Source organism: Lutra lutra, chromosome 8, assembly GCF_902655055.1.
Source record: "Lutra lutra chromosome 8, mLutLut1.2, whole genome shotgun sequence".
In the NCBI taxonomy this organism is placed as follows: Eukaryota; Metazoa; Chordata; class Mammalia; order Carnivora; family Mustelidae; genus Lutra; species Lutra lutra.
This window is the reverse complement of record NC_062285.1, coordinates 77,302,469-77,318,546: the sequence shown is the minus strand read 5'-3', so window position 1 is coordinate 77,318,546 and position 16,078 is coordinate 77,302,469. Positions and strand designations below refer to the sequence as shown.

Genomic DNA, 16,078 nt, shown 5'->3' with positions numbered 1-16,078 from the left:
TGCTCATGTTGATCTTGTCAAACACATGCAAATCTGTTTTTAAAAACTGCAGCACTGTCTAATTAAATTTTCACTCTTCTAAACTTTGTCATGGAAGAACTGGCACATACACACATACACATCTGAAATCTATGAGAAGTACTTGCCTTGGGTGGTTCTGATGTATGCTCTTCACTTTTATTTTTTAAAAGTTGCCAAATTCTATTTCTGAGATTCATTTTAAGAGAGTAATTTTAATAGATGCTCATGAAAAGAACTTGCATGGTTCATTCTGCCTAGCAGGAAAATGTCTGTTTTTTTAATCGAGGTACAACTTATATGCAGAAAAGTCACCCTTTTTAGGCATACAATTGGATGATTTTTGATGAATGTACACAGTTGTGTGACCACCACCAAAACAGTGAACTGTGTTGCCCATCCAAGTTGCCACATGCAGCTACTGAGCCCTTGAAGAGTGGCTCCCCCCCAAATTAGAGGTACTGTAGGTATAAAATACACACCAGACTTCAAAGACTTGGTTAAAAAAAAAAAAAGCAAAAGATCTCATTAATTTATAGTGAAATTATACTTTACATATAGTGGGTTAAATATTAACACAATAAAATTAATTTTACCTGTTTCTTTTTCCTTTTTTGCTGTGCCTCTTAGAAAATTAAGTTACTATAGAAAATTAAAAGTTACTGACTTGCATTTGTGGCTCAAGGTACATTTTTATTAGACCATGCTTCAGAGATAATTTCCAGCCCACAAAGAGCACCCTCTCCTCCCTTTGCAATAGATATCATTTCTCCACTCCCAGCTCCTGGCAACCACTGATCTGATTTATAACCCTGAAGTTTTTCTTTTGGTTGTCTCTAAAAAAATATATCCTCTTTTTGTCTTCTATCTTCTAATTTTCCATAATCATCTTGTATTATTCTAAAAATAGTCCTTTTTTAACTTTAAAAGATCTGGAGAGGCGCCTGGGTGGCTCAGTGGGTTAAGGCCTCTGCCTTCAGCTCAGGTCATGGTCCCAGGGCCCTGGGATGGAGCCCCACGTCGGGCTCTCTGCTCAGCAGGGAGCCTGTTTCCCTTCCTCTCTCTCTCTCTCTGCCTGCCTCTCTGCCTACTTGTGATCTCTGTCTGTCAAATAAATAAATAAAATCTTAAAAAAAAAAAAAAGATCTGGAAATGCCTGGCCTGATCATTTCTTATAGTTTTCATTAACCAATGTCATTTTCATTAACCAGTTCCAATGCTGAAAGGACCACCACCATTGTGGGAAACAAACTGCCTTCCAAAGGAGGAACGCGCAAGTGGTTCATAATTGAATGGAGACCACTGTGCAAACACACAACAGCTCTACTCAAAGATGCCAAGGGATATCTGAGCCAGAGGTGGGGAACCTACTGTAGTTTAATTTTATTTAGCTTTAGGGAAGTGGAGAGAAAGTTTTATCTGTGCTAAGAAAAGGTTGGACAGACAAGTAAAAGCATTTACAGGTAAGAGGGGGAGGAGGACAGGAAGCTCTGGCCCACGGGCAATGCCTACAGTGGGAGCTCTGTGATGACTGACGATAATGGCCAGAGGCAGCAAGACATCCAAGTTACATATCTCCCCAGCCGTCACCCTAGCTAGGCTCACCTATTCACATTCTGCTTTTCTTCTAAGTCCCTTCTAATTAAAATGAAGTTAATCGTTGTTTACAATAGGTATACGCATCTTCTGCTTCTATCCACATTTACTCTTTATTCATCCTCCAGTTACGACATACCATCTTTCTGATTTCCCAGAATTTAAGGAAAACAGTGTAGGCCACCTCCTATGCATATTTTCTCCCATCGGGTAAGTTTGGGAGCTGCATGCTAGTCTACCTCTGAACTCTCGGGGTCCTTCTGGATTATCAACCTTGAGCACATCTCCCTAGATTTCTATACCTCATTTGGACCGTCCCCCGCCCCCTCCCTTTGCAACACCCCAGAGAACCAGAACAAAATCTTTGCATTTTGAGCATTTTATTACGAGTCTTTTAGGGAACCGTAGTAAAATGCCAACTAGGCTCTGAAGTTTCTTGTTTCCTCTGAGATAACTAAAAGCACCTGCAGAGTCTACATTCTCCCCATCCTCCACCCCATAGATTTCTTGTGAAAAACTCTCTCCACCAAGAGAACCATCTGCCAATTCAGATTAATGGCAAAGCAAAAACTAAAGGTCCAGATTGGATGGGATTCATTTTGCCAGGTCTCTGCTTAGCCACAAAAGGATCCCTTCCAGGCATTTCCACCCTGACTGGAAAATGGACTAGAAATGGAAAGTCTCCAGTGCAGTGCCCACGTGAAACACTGAGAAAGGATGAGAACTGTGGTGGTCCCTTAGGACCGTCAGAATCCTGGAGAGGCTCATAGACCAGGCACCAAGCTGGTGGACAGAGACACTGCTTGACAACCACAAGGATCCACCTTTCTCTTGTGGCAACTCCAGCCCAGGGGAAGGAGATGGTCAGATAATCATACAAACACCAGTATAATTATTAAGTGCACACATGATTCTGATACACAATCAGAGCTGGAAATAAGTCTATGCTTAAATTTCTTTCTAAAGATTTTATTTTAGAGAGAGAGCACACATGAGCAGTGAGGGTAGGCACAGAAGGGGAGGGAGAGGGACAAGCACACTCCTCACTGAGCGAGTGGCACCAGACTTGGGGCCCAGTCTCCACAATCCTAAGATTATGACCTGAGCCAAAACCAAGATTTGGACGCTTAATCAACTGCGTCACCCAGGAACCCCTACATTTGAAAAAAAAAAATTTTTAAGATTTTTATTTGACAGAGAGATTATAAGTAGGTAGAGAGGCAGGCGGGGGGGGGGGGGGGGGGGGGGGGGCGGGGGAGAAGCAGGCTCCCTGCTGATGTTGGGTTCCATCCTAGGACTCCGAGACCATGACCCGAGCCGAAAAGGTATAGGCTTAACCCACTGAGCCACCCAGGTGCGCCCTATGTTTGAAATTTTAAAATAAAAACATTTTCTCCAGAGAAGCAGTGCCAATGAAACAGGAAGTAGTTTCAATTTCCTTAACTGTGAAATAAAAATAAACCATTTAGCATGCATTCCACATATATAATCTCTAATCATTACCAAAACTCTACAAGAAAAGCATTATTATCTCTATTTTGTAGATGATGCAGAGCCAAGTTAAAAATGGATTTGCTGTTGCTAGAAGTGACCTGGAATTTGACAGGCACTCAATTGGTAGGCACCTAGTTGTTAAATTGATAAAAACCGGAAGAGTAGAGGGAGTATTTTAACAGAGAGCTAGGAGAAGACTGTGGATTCCCCACATTTGGTGTTGTGTGAGGCACTACCAGTCTTGGCCTAAAATAAGTATATTTTATAATATCTCCTGACATTAGGAGATAAAACAAGACAGGCTATATGCCTGTCTGGTAACTGCATAAATAATTCTCATTTAGTTCTCACTTAAATAAAGAAGCAACTATCTCCATCATGCAAAAGTCTGGCCACAGGCCCCTGGGAAATTAAAGCCAGCCCCAAACGAGGTTAATATCAGCAATGTGTTTAAGAAGGGCTGTTGGAAGGACTGAATGACAGAAGAAACACAGACTGTTACTGTGCCTGCTATTTTTCAAAATACTTCAACCTAGGCACTTGTGACACAAAGGGATTATTATTTTTAACCTATACTCTGGGGCAGTTAGCATTTGAATGACTAATCAAAAGCTCATGTAGGGGTGCCTGGGTGGCTCAGTCGGTTAAGCATCCAACTCTTGATTTTGGCTCAGGTTATAATCTCAGAGTCTTGAGATCGAGCCCCGTGTTGGGCTCTGCACTGGGTGTGGAGCTTGTTTAGGAATCTCTCTCCTTCTGTTCCTTCCCCAACATCTCCACCTATCTACCTTTCTTTAAGAAAAAAAAAAAAAAAAAGTAAAGAAAAGAAAGAAAAAAAAAAAACTCGTGTAAACAGAAAATCGAGTCAATTATCTACTGAACACAAGACGGTTGCTGCTTAGTATAACGGCGGCCACAAACGAGTTTTCATCAATGAAATGGTGTTCACCATGGCCTGTATCGTACAGATATATTCTGTTTATGCTGAAGTGGGAATAAGAACCTATCCAACCCAGCTGTCCAAACCTTTCAAAATGGTGCCCTTGCCGAAGACTAGCACCAGTCGTCTTTCTAGATGCTCTGGAAGAAATATTCTCACCTGATCCTGACAGAAAAGCCAAATCCTGATTCTAGACTATTGTCCCACCTGCCTTTAAGGAAACGTTTTGTTTGGAGTGCTACTCAAATACACAAAAGGACACAGCGTTAAAAGACCTTTTAGGGTAGCTCTGTCCAACAGAACTCTGCTGCAATGCGGGAAATGTTTGTCTGCCCTGTGATAAGCTAGCCACTAGGTACAGGCAGTCACAGAGCACTGGAAATTTGGCTGGTGTGACTGAAGAACCAAATTATTAATTTAATTTGAATTTGAATGGCCTCCTGTGCCTGGTAGCTACTCTGTCGGACAGCATAGTTATGGAGCTTACGAAAGAAGGCTGGGTGCAGATTTTGTGCCTGCTTGCTATTAAATACTTGCACATGGGAGACCTACAGCTCTCATCTACTGCGATTGTCCACTAGCTGTATCAGCCCACGGTGTATGACCGGCTGAGGCTAGTTCTCAGCAGCCCACCTCCAGAGGGCCTCTGGACTCTGAAGGCAGATCTGGGTAATCTCAACTGCACCAGAAGTTAAGATTGGGATAAAAATACACAACTCGGGCAGATGAACAAGCCTGTGAAAGCCCCTAGCAGAGTATGTAGCATTGGTAAAGGCTTCATAACATTTAACTTTGCTTTACACCAAAACACCATTCTCCTTTAATGAGGTCCATGAGCTTCGATAAGGTTTGTTTGGGAATAAACCTATAACTAGAGCGTAGGAAACTGTACAGTGTCCTCTCCCCACGCCCCCAAAAATTGACACTAAATATTTCAGCCAAGAATTTGATTTGATTATGCCACAATAATTCTTATAAAACAAAACAAGCTATAGGAATAAGGGGACTTACCATTTTCTAAAGAACATCTCTTATAGTCTACTTACTCTGGGTCCCCCCCTTATCATGTGTGTGTGTGTGTCTGTGTTAAAATACACACATCATAAAATTTACCATCTTAACCATGTTTTAGTGTACAGTTCAGTAGTATTGAAGTTAAATTCATATTTACATTGGTTTCTGTCTCCAAAAATTAAGCAACATATTAACATGTAAAGATGATAGTAAAAGATGTCTAAGGTAAATAAACATCAAATTCAAGCAAGTGACCATGGGAGAAGTGGGATAGGAGGGAAAAGGGAGGAATACAAAGGGTTTTACGTTTTGTTTCTTTTTAAAAAATTAGGGGTGCCTGGGTGGCTCAGTCCATTAAACATCTGCCTTCGGCTCAGGTCATGATACCAGAGTCCTGGGATTGAGCCCCATGTCGGGCTCCCTGCTCAGCGGGGAGCCTGCTTCTCCCTCTCTCTCTGTCTCTCCCCCAGCTTGTACTCTCTCTCTCTCTCAAATAAATAAAATTATAAAATAAATTAAAAAGTTAAACATGGCAAAATGTTAAGACTTGACCAAAATGAGTTTTAAGTATATAGGTGTTTCTTACATTATTTACTATATTTTTATGTATTCTCTTAAAAATGTTTATTTTTGACCATATTTTACACTTAGAGAGAAGTTGCAAACACAGTATCCACACATTCCTCCACCCACTCCCTCTAATATCAACATCTTGAGATCAGGAAATGAACTTCAATATAATACTATTGTAAAACTATTAACTAAAATAAAGAACATGTTGAAATCACTCTACTTTTTCCATTACTGTTCTTTTTTTTTTTCCATTACTGTTCTTTACCTATTCTTGGATGCTACCCAGAATCCCTCAGTACTTTTAAAAAAAAAATGTATTTACTTTGGAGTGGAGAGGGGCAGAGGGAGAGAGAGAATCTCAAGCAGACTCCCCACTGAGTACAGAGCCCACAGGTCTCCAGGTGGCTGGACCTCACAACTTGAGATCAGGACCTGAGCTGAAACCAGGAGTCAGACCCTTAACCAACTGTACCACCCAGATGCCCCCCTCAGTACATTTATAATTGTTATTTCTCCTTGGTGTTCTGTAGTCTTTGACAGTTTTGCAGCCTTTCCTTGTCTTTTATGACCTTGACACTTGTCAGTTATTTCATTGAATGGTTCACAACAGGGGTTTGTCTGACACTGTCTCATTCTCGGGCTGTGATTATGTCTATGGGCAAGACTACCACAGAAATGATGCTGAGTACCTAGTTCATCATATGACAGTGTTTGTGATAATTTTTGTATTGTTAAAATAGTTCATAAATTCAAAAGATAAAAAAATAAGCAGCGATGTTAGACTGGGTTCTCCAGAGAGACAGAACCAATAGTAAATATATGTATATATGTATGTGTACACACACACACACACACACACACACACATACACACACAGGTTTATTATCAAGAATTGGCTTATCCATTTATGGAGACTGAAAAGCCCAAGATCTACCACCTGAAAGCTGGGGAGCCAGTGGTATAGTTTCAGTCCAAGGCCAGAGGCCTGAGAACACCAGGGGAACTGAAAGAATCAATTCCAGTCTGAGTCCAAAGGCAAGGGAAGACCAATGTCATCACTCAAAGACAGTTACAACAAATTCTTCCTCACTCAGTTTTTTGTTCTAGTCAGGACTTTAAAAGAGTAGGGTGAAGACTACCCACCCTGGGGAAAGCTATTTGCCTTCCCCAGTCTACCCATTCAGATGTTAATCTCATTTAGAAACACCTCCACAAACAGGCCCAGAAAAATAATTAACCAAATATCTGGGTACCCTGTGGTTCAGTGAAGACAATATACAAAATTAACCCTAACAGTAGCTTAACTTCCAAATTAAAACTTCCTGCATATTTAGGTTCCAAATCCCATTAAGCCAAGTGGATTTTAGGAAGTGTTCCAATTTTTAAAGTTATCATTATCACTAGCTTCAGGCCCAAAACATTGTAGATTCATGACATACTATCATTTAAAAAAATTTTCGGAGCGCCTGGGTGGCTCAGTCACTTAAGCATCTGCCTTCGGCTCAGTTCGTGATCCCACGGTCCTGGGATCTAGCCCTGTATTGGGATTCCCTGCTCAGTGAGGAGTCTGCTCTCACTCTCCCCCACCTCCCTTTGGCTCTCAAATAAATAAAATCTTTTTTAAAAATTAAAAAATTCAAAAAATCTCAGAGGTTTTATTATGATTTTACTTCAAGAGAAAAGGTGATGATGAGCCAGCTTATATTCAGATTAACTGTGACTAAAGAGAAGCTTGATCAACATTAACACAAGCTAATAAGAACCAAAAATCCCTTATTTCTTATCTCTTATTCCAGGTGAAAGCTGAGTCATCTTTTTGAATGAACTACACTGCTCAGTATGGCATCCTAGAGAGGTTCTAGGTCATTGCTTCTTTAGAAATAAGATAGTGGAATGAAATCTATATATATCAAACAATGCCCTATTTTTCTGGGACAAGAGAGAACGTGAGTTTCAAAGACTTCACTATTGGAGTTGTATGTTCAAATGAAATATATATGTTTATGCACACATAGCTGACCCTTGAACAACATGGCTTTGAACTTATACATGGATTTCTTCTCCCAATACAATGTAATAGCTCCTAAGGCAATTAGTATTTAAGTTTTGAGGAGTCATAAGTTATGCTCAGATTTGCAACTGTGGCGGGGGCACTCAATACATTAACCCCTGTGTCGTTCAAGTGTCAACTGCACTTGTATATATATAAAAATATGGAGAGAGAGAACAGTATATAAATAAATAAACTTTCAAGTCTTTTCTGAGGCTTCCCCCATTTGTAACTTTTTATCTTCAGGACCACTCTAAATGGTGGTGGTTTAGGCTCGGAAATAATTTTTTTCCAACTTACATGTTTATATTTAGTTCAAAGCATTCCATTTCCATGGGTAACGGTACCACAGCTTTTCCCTCACCTTCAAGGAAAGAAAGCTACTCACAAATGCTTTTCTAGGTTCCCAGTGCTCTGGAAGGCAGTCACAGGGATTTTTATAAAAAGCCAGAGCAGAGTGATTTAGGTCTCATTATGCCAAAGAGGAAGGTAGACACCCATTTTAAGTCTTTTGTCCACCCCAAATGAGGACACCATTGTTCTGGGCCATTCCCATGTACCACACACCTTCTGCTGTCTCTTAGAACACACAGCTCCACTCAAAGTGGCTTCTTTCAAAGAAACAGTGGAACATGGGTTTGCTTTTGGGCTGGGTCAACTCTCCTAGGGATCTTCTAGGGAGAAGGGAGGCAGTCAGCCCCTGAGAGACAAGAGCATGGAGAGGGTAGGAGTAGGGGCTTTAGACCCAGACATCCTATGTTGAATTCCAAGTTCTAGGGTTTATGATCTTGGAATGTCAGCAAGTTATATAACTGCTCATGCCTTTGTTCCTTCAACTATAAAACGAACAAATAACGATACTCAGCCGATTGGTTTGCTGTGAAGATTAGACATGCGCACAGAAAATGCCTGTGTGCCTATGCCACACACACAGGACCTGGCATGTAGTAAATGCTCAATAAATGCTAGGGAGACTGTAGGTCCTGATTCCATGCCCCAGTGGGATTAATCTAGGTCCCCAGTCACTCATGAGAGTTGTGATCACTTGCCAGCTGTTGGGTAGAAGATATGGTTTTTTTCCCCAACTCCATCGCCTGAAACAGAGTTGCCTAAAAAGTCTTATTTAGCAGAACCTAAAATTTAAACCTGCGCCATAGTAAAAAACCTGAAGCACAGCAGGCTTTAAATGTAATCTCATTAGGGGCACTTGGGTGGCTCAGTGGGTTGAGCGACTGCCTTAGACCCAGATGGTGATCTCGGGGTCCTGGTATTGAGCCCCCAGAGCCCCTGTGTCAGGTTCCCTGTTCTGCGGGGAGTCTGCTTCTCCCTCTGACCCTTCCCCTGCTCTTAAGCGTGCACACAAGCTCTCTCTCACTCTCTAATAAATAAATAAAAATTTTTTAAAAAATGTAATTTTGTTAAATGGAAATAAAGAAGAAAAATATTTAGAAAGGATCTTAAGTAATTGATAGATTCCAATGAGTTGAGGTTCTTTTAAGTCAGACTTGTATTTTTTGGCTTTTTTCTAGTGTGTGTGTGTGTGTGTTTAAATTCATGCCTCTTTTTTGATAAATATAAAAACCTTATGGTTTCTCTTAATGCTATTTAAAACTTGACATTTTCACAAAATGGACCAAAAGCAAATCTAAACAATGTTATTTTAAGAATATACTTGTTCAAACTACACATGGGCTTTATCTCTAAGAAACTGAGTAGGTGCCCTAGTCCCTTCCTGGAAATCACTGAACTGACCAAAAAGCAGAATTGTACAGCCTCACTGGAGGTTGCTAGTTTGTCAGGATAATTTTGTTATAGAAAAGTTTTTTTGGTTTAGTCTATGCAGCTGAGAGCCCTTGATCCTACATGACCCACATTTATCCTCAGAATTGCACATTTGGAAACAAGAATTTTGAAACAATGAAAGATTTACTACCTTCACCTATGGTTTACCCACTGAGAACAGTACAGCAGTGAAGGCAGAGTGACCAGATTGGATCACTGTGGGGCTATGATCTGACCAGTTCCCAAATAATTTCATGATGCCATTAGAAAGGGAAGGGTTCACAACAGTGGTTAAGGGAAGAGCAGTCTGGGAAGTGGGAGGGCTTGGTTCTAGAAGAACCAAGACACCTTATGTTACTGGAGCCATTCAACAGAACTGGACAAAGATTCAGTTAACAGAATTGGTGTAAAATGCAAGCTTAACCTTGCAATAAGACAAAAGCCTAGCTGGGAAACTCGAAGAAGAAAAGGGAGGTCCTCAGCACTGCATTCTTACAAATTTCTCTATATCCATCTTCACTTTCTTCCTTCCAGTATCAGGGTATAACAAGCCTGTCCCTCTAACCATGCCATGAGTCCCACCCTTACACTCTTCAAAAGCAGCAGCCAATCTCTTATATTTTGAAACTCTCCCTCCATACTGATTCCTTGACCCTTTTTTATTTGGGGATTGGGTGCAGAAACTAACCTTAACTCAGCTTCCTCCTCTTACTTTCTTATTCAGATATTTCTAAAGTATAGTCTGTATTCACTGTTCTCACTTCCTTTCCTCTCATTCATTTCTCAACCCCACGCAAACCTACTGATTCCATTCTCATAGATGTCCACCAGTAACATCCATGCTGCCAAGCCCATTGTAAGTTTTGTTTTAATCGTGCCAAGTATTTAAATATATTTTGAATTGCCTGGAAGACTGCCTTATAAATGAATACCACTATCCTGAGTACCGTCTTACAAGATAAAAGTCCAAGCTCCCTAACAGGAGTGGAAACCCTTTCGTGATCTCCCTGATCTCAGTTTACCTCATCAAGCTTGATCTCCCCACACAATCAGCTGTTTTTCACCTGGGTGTCCTTGCTCAAGCTGTCCCCTCTGTTGGAAAGGCCCTCTCCCCCAACCCTTCTATCACCTTTTTAAGAGAGAGAGAGAAAGAGCACAAGCAGGGGGAGAGGGGAGTGGGAGAGAGAATCTTAAGCAGGCTCCACACTCAGCGCAGAGCCCTACACAGGGCTTGATCTCACAACCTGAGCCAAAAATCAAGATAGTCAGATGCTTAACCAAATGAACCACCCAGATGCTTCCTCCTGAGCCTTTTTACTTCACAAACTTCTACTTCCTCATAAATACTCAGATCAGACGTAATCTCCTCCAGGAGGCCTTTCCTGATATCCCCACCCCAATCTCACCCTGGCTGCCTGAGGAACCTCCTTTTGTTCTCCCACATTATTTTTTAAGTCCTGTTGTTGCACTTACCGTTCTGTCCTATAACAGACTATTTATGTCTGTCTCACCAAATAGGCTCTACACTCCCTTAAGGCATGAGCCATCTTCCACACCCACGTGACAGGAGGGAAGGAACCGCCATCACATTTACTCTTCTGCCCTCAAGAGGGATCCTCTTCAGACCCAGACAGGATGAGCACAGAATAGGGGGGAGCAAGGGGATAGCTCTTGTGGCTTTCTATCCCTTTTTTTCTCTTCCCATATTTCTGACTCCAACTTGGGTCCTTGTGTTGCCATAGTAACCAACAGTCCCAGAACACAGACCTCTGGCAGTTGGACTTCTAGTCACTGCAAGTCAGGATCTGAAGGATTTCTAACATCCCCAGTTTATGGCCCAGGAGCTGGCAGTGCCTTTTTCATGTGGGCAGCCACCAGAGCAGGGCGTGACTGTGTTTGTCTGTGTGTCTGTGTGTGTGTGTGTGTGTATTTCTTCCACCCCCACACACCTACTGGAGCATCACAGAAAAAGCTACACTAAAAAATGCCAACAGATGGTGGGAGGATGGGCATCTAAATGGCTATAACCTTTCTGGAAAGCAATTTGATACCAACTCCAATTTATCCGTGATCTTTGATCCATCAAACCCACAGATATATATATAGAGAGAGAGGGAGACACAAGGATTTATTGATAAGGGGGTTTACTCAAGACTTATTAAAACAGTAACAACCACTTAATGGTCATCAATCAGAAAGTCATTAAAAATGACTAAATAGCCATATACAGGTTTACTGCAGGGTATGCCATAAAAGAGAGTGATCTCCAACAGCTGATGTGACACCCACACATATGCAGGTATGTGTATGTATATGTACAAATACACGGGTACACACATATGTACATATAAAGAAAAAGAAATCCACCAAAATCTTTCCAGGGATGGTTATCCATATCTCTAGACAGTAGGATCATAAGCGTATTTAATTTCATCTGCATACTTTTCTGTATTTTTCAAATTCTGAGCGATGATCATTTTTTCCTTTTGCAACGCAAGTTGTTTCAACTGCAGCAAGACAGATGACAAGCAGTAGCAGGTGGAGAGGATTAGCTGAGAGGCTTGTCACACAAAGAAAGGCATTTTTTCAGGGGAGGAGGGTGGCTTTTTTTGTCCTTCCTCAAAGAATACAAAAATTGGATGAACTTCTACCAGAATGGCATAGTAACAAGCAGAAAAAGGAATGAATAACATTACTGCTTAAATACTGTGACTTCCCTCTTCTCTGCAATCCCACCAAGTTTTTTCTTTCTTTTGAAGATTCCTGAGTTGAGGGAGACCTGAGAATGAGTCCCTGAACTCCATGGCACACTCAACCTGCAGCAGCGACCGATCGGACAGCACAGACTGCAGCTCGCAATCAAACCTGAGCCTCTCTGTGGGTTATTTCCCCTCGGAGGACACCTTCTCCTACGAAAACACCATCTCCTGGGAAGACAAGTCTCCCAAGGGTCTTCCAATCCTTGTCCCTCCGATCCAAGGGACATGGAGGACAGAGAGTACAGGCAGACTCCTGAGGAGACAAGACCAGATTCGGGACGACCCAAAGCAGTTCTGCAAACTCAGCATCACCCTGGCCTGGGATGTTGATGTGGGCTCTAACAATTCAGGCTCCGTAGCTAGTTGGGACCCAACTGGAAGCAATCAGTGGATCAACAAGTATCTTGAAGAGAACAGACAACTGACTCTCAGTAAACTGGACAGTCTTGTACAAAAGCTTGAGACATTTCTAGAAAATCAGAAAGATGACGAAGATGATGACTCTGCATTCCCTGGATCTGCCCAGGAGGAAGATTCCCAGTTGTTTGGCAGCCCCCCTCTAGATATAGCTCAGGTCAGTCATCAAGAACATGATACTTGTCAGCACTTGTCCCACGCCTGCCAGCATGAAGGCATCATCCAGTTTCCACAGATTCCACCAAGACTTCGGGAACATGAACTTGCTGAGGTGAGCAGAGAGATGCCTCACAGGCAAAAAGGAGATGGACCTGGTTGCTGGGGGGGGGCAGTTTGAAATGATGCATGGAGCATTATTCCCTGCTCTGAACCAAGGTCAGCCTCCCTCAGTGTCTGACGTGGCAGGAGAGTGAGGGAGAAAGCAAGGAAAGGGGTCAGGGTGGAGCTGAAGGGAAAATACTGAGGAGCACTGAAGGAGAAGAGAGGATAGGGAAGTTAAGAAAAGTTATGATACTGCACCCGCCCCATGTGTGTTGAAGTATTAAAATTTTGCATTTACAGTTGGATTTTTTTTTTTAAGATTTTTAATTTATTTGACAGAGATCACGAGGAGGCAGAGAGGAGGCAGAGAGAGAGAGCTGAGAGAGCTCTCTGCTGAGCAGAGAGCCCGATGCAGGGCTTGATCCCAGGACCCTGGGATCATGACCTAAGCAGAAGGCAGAGGCTTTAACCCACTGAGCCACCCAGGCACCCCTACAGTTGGATTATTTTTGATAGAATGATTTGAATTCTATAAGTGGTAAATATTAGCCAGATTGTTATCCAGGATTTGCATATTTAACTCCTTCATTTTCTTGGCAGATGATAAGCCAGACAACTGCCAGCCAAATGACAAGCACTACAGAGACCTCCTCAGTCTCATCAGGTCAGCCGGAGAAGGAGGACACTCATTCCAGGACACGGGCCCTCTCCTGTGTGAACTTCAGGTGGGTCTTCCGCTGGCTAAGGCAGCAAGTCCTCTCCTCACTTCTCAGGAGACCACACCGCAAGAAGGCCACTGAGAGCCCTCATAAGTTGGCACGAAAAAAAAGACTCTCTCACAGAAGCAAGAGAATCCAACCTCAAGATTCCCTCGAATTAGGACACCCTCTATCGCCAGATTTTTTAACCTTTTGATAGCCCCCATTCTACAATCCCCATGAGTTAATTGTTTTCTAATAAATATAACACATACTCTTATATAGTCATGTCTTCCTCTTCCAGCCCACCATCTTGACTCGGGCTGAAAGTCTGTATGTTGTCTGGAAGTCTGAAATACATTCTCTGCGAATTTTAAGTAGTATTAGCCTTCCTAATTTAAAAGCATTCTTGCTCTCCTCCTCCTCCCTTCTTACTGTATTTTACTCTATACATTTTTATCTTAATATTAACCCAAATGCCCATTTTCAGAAGGCAGTAGTATAACCCAACAGATTCCCAAGATGGTAGTGTGGTTTTGGTTGAACTTCTATGGCTCGAACAAGTGGCCGAGATACTGAGTCACTCAGGAAGCAGATTTCATTTGGCAGCGTTTCAGGAGTTCAGACGGTAGATCCGATGTTCCCAGGAGACTTGACTGGTTCTAGTGTGTGCTGCATTGGCTAGAATGAGTGGCTCACTCGGGAGGAATGTGAGGATTGGGAATGCTACTTAACCACTCCAAGTTTAACCCTCCTCATTCAGAAGACGGGGAAGATAATAATACGAACCTCACAGGATTGCTGGAGAACGAATGAGATAATGATAATTTCGTTGTTGCTGCTGCTATGGCTTCTCCAGAGGATCTCCCCAGAAAACCAGATCCAAGGGACATCCCAAAGGGAGAGTTTAAGAGTAATTCACATTGAAGTATTTCCCACACAGAAGCAATATTTACCCAAAGTTACAGGTTTCTGCAGATCTTGACTCAAGCAAGTCCTCTCCCAGTCCATTCCCCACTGTGTCTTCTGAAATTCCTTTACAAATGGCAAACTTCCCTCTAAATTTCAGCTTCTTTAAGGAAGACTGTACTCACCTCTCACCCTTTTGCCCTGACCTCTCCCTCTTACTGATATCAACTCCCCTCCCCACGACCACTACCATCCTCCTTAACCACCACCCACAGGCTTACCCAAGAGCCTTCCTTCAGCTTTTGATCTGCAGAGTTCAGGTGCCTAAAGCATCAGAGTCTTTGGTCTCAAATTCCTCTCTTTCCTCAACTTTAATTCCCTTTTCTCCTTTCCTCTTCTCTTTATTCCTTCCTTCCACAAATATTTAGCACAAAGAAGTTCCAGATACTCTTCTAAATTACAAAAACAGACACTCAATCCTTGGGGCTCAGGTGGCTCATTGATCAAGAGAGAAAGCCATGTAAACATAACAACCAGAACAGCTTACAGGTGATAACAGTTTGTATGAGGTACACACTGATTACTAAAAAATAATTCAACATGAGGAGGTGAATTGTTAAAAGTTTCATGTCTGAGGTTGCTTGAGTTAGTTTAAGGTGGAGGACTTGAAGCTGCTGGATAAACTGGTGTGGCGTTAAGTGTGCAGTCCTGACTGGTTACATGTGAGAGACAGTGGGGACGATATTGCCCGAAGAATGACAGACAGTACGATGGGAGGGAAGACATCAAACAACAGGGCTTTCTTAGCAATACACTCATGGTCACGTCCTGAGCTTCTTCACAGGCAGACTCCTCACTTTATCCAACTCTCTGAGAGCATTTCCCCTTGACTGGCTCCCTCCAACGCCCTCCCCCACCTTCACTTCTCTTTGACTTCGCACAGACTTTGAGTCCCATTACCACAACTGTTCAGGAGTTTTGGTCCCTTCTTTCCAGATCCAGCCCAGGCCCCTCCTTCCCCAACTGCACCGTAGCCACCACATCTAGTAGCAATCACAAAGCCTTGCCCTTTCCAGAGCTTCTTTCAATCCATACTCACCACATTCCGCAAAGGAGACTCGTGTTTTTCCTAAGGACCAACACACAAAACACAGGAATTACTTTCTCCATTCCTGAAGAATTCCCCCCACTGCCTTTTCAAGTGCGCCCACTGCCTAGGGAATTCGTCCTTAAAGACTCCAAACTCTCGAGTTACTATGAGGCCAAGAATGATCCTTCTGGCTTAAGTTGACCACATCCTTCCAAGCCACCCCCCAGGCCCCCATCCTGCCACCCCCCACCTCCCCCTGTGACTTGTACTTTTCAGCTCTCTTTACATAACTACTTTACCTACGGACTAACTTTTAGTTCCTTTTTATCAGAGGATCCTAACACAGTGTCTGGTACAGAGCAGTCTGTCTCTATAAAACTTTTAAAATGATTTGAATATATCTTATTTCTTTCAACTTTTTCCTATATAGTTTTTTTGTTTTTTTTTTTTAAGTGAAATACAACAGCTTAGAGTTGC

The 16,078-nt window shown here is 42.3% G+C and overlaps 2 protein-coding genes across 11 annotated transcripts in view; one reads left to right on the top strand and one right to left on the bottom strand.

Annotated features, from left to right (window-relative positions):
* The window catches only part of PPFIBP1 (PPFIA binding protein 1), a 95,340-nt gene extending 79,700 nt beyond the window's left edge, over positions 1-15,640 (bottom strand). For all 8 annotated transcript variants that reach the window (XM_047740369.1, XM_047740366.1, XM_047740367.1 and 5 more), the window contains exon 1: positions 15,611-15,640. The gene's annotated coding sequence lies outside the window, so the exon portion shown is untranslated. The remainder of the gene's footprint in view (positions 1-15,610) is intronic.
* C8H12orf71 (chromosome 8 C12orf71 homolog) lies at positions 11,238-13,915 on the top strand. 3 transcript variants are annotated; one of them, XM_047740383.1, is made up of 3 exons: positions 11,238-11,260; positions 12,227-12,914; positions 13,505-13,915. In XM_047740383.1, the coding sequence occupies exons 2-3, from the start codon at positions 12,270-12,272 to the stop codon at positions 13,817-13,819; spliced, it is 960 nt and encodes a 319-aa protein (XP_047596339.1). In that variant the 5' UTR covers positions 11,238-11,260; positions 12,227-12,269; the 3' UTR covers positions 13,820-13,915. The 3 variants fall into 3 exon arrangements, with proteins under 3 accessions (XP_047596339.1, XP_047596338.1, XP_047596337.1); XM_047740382.1 differs by lacking the exon at positions 11,238-11,260 and adding an exon at positions 11,270-11,766; XM_047740381.1 differs by lacking the exon at positions 11,238-11,260 and having other exon boundaries at positions 11,270-12,914.
* Positions 15,641-16,078: the final 438 nt, after the last annotated feature.

Coding starts and splice junctions, on each gene's coding strand:
- C8H12orf71 (XM_047740383.1), top strand. CDS start 12,270: ATGGCACACTCAACCTGCAGCAGCGACCGATCGGACAGCACAGACTGC. Junction 12,915..13,504: donor GGGAACATGAACTTGCTGAG/GTGAGCAGAGAG, acceptor TTTTCTTGGCAG/ATGATAAGCCAGACAACTGC.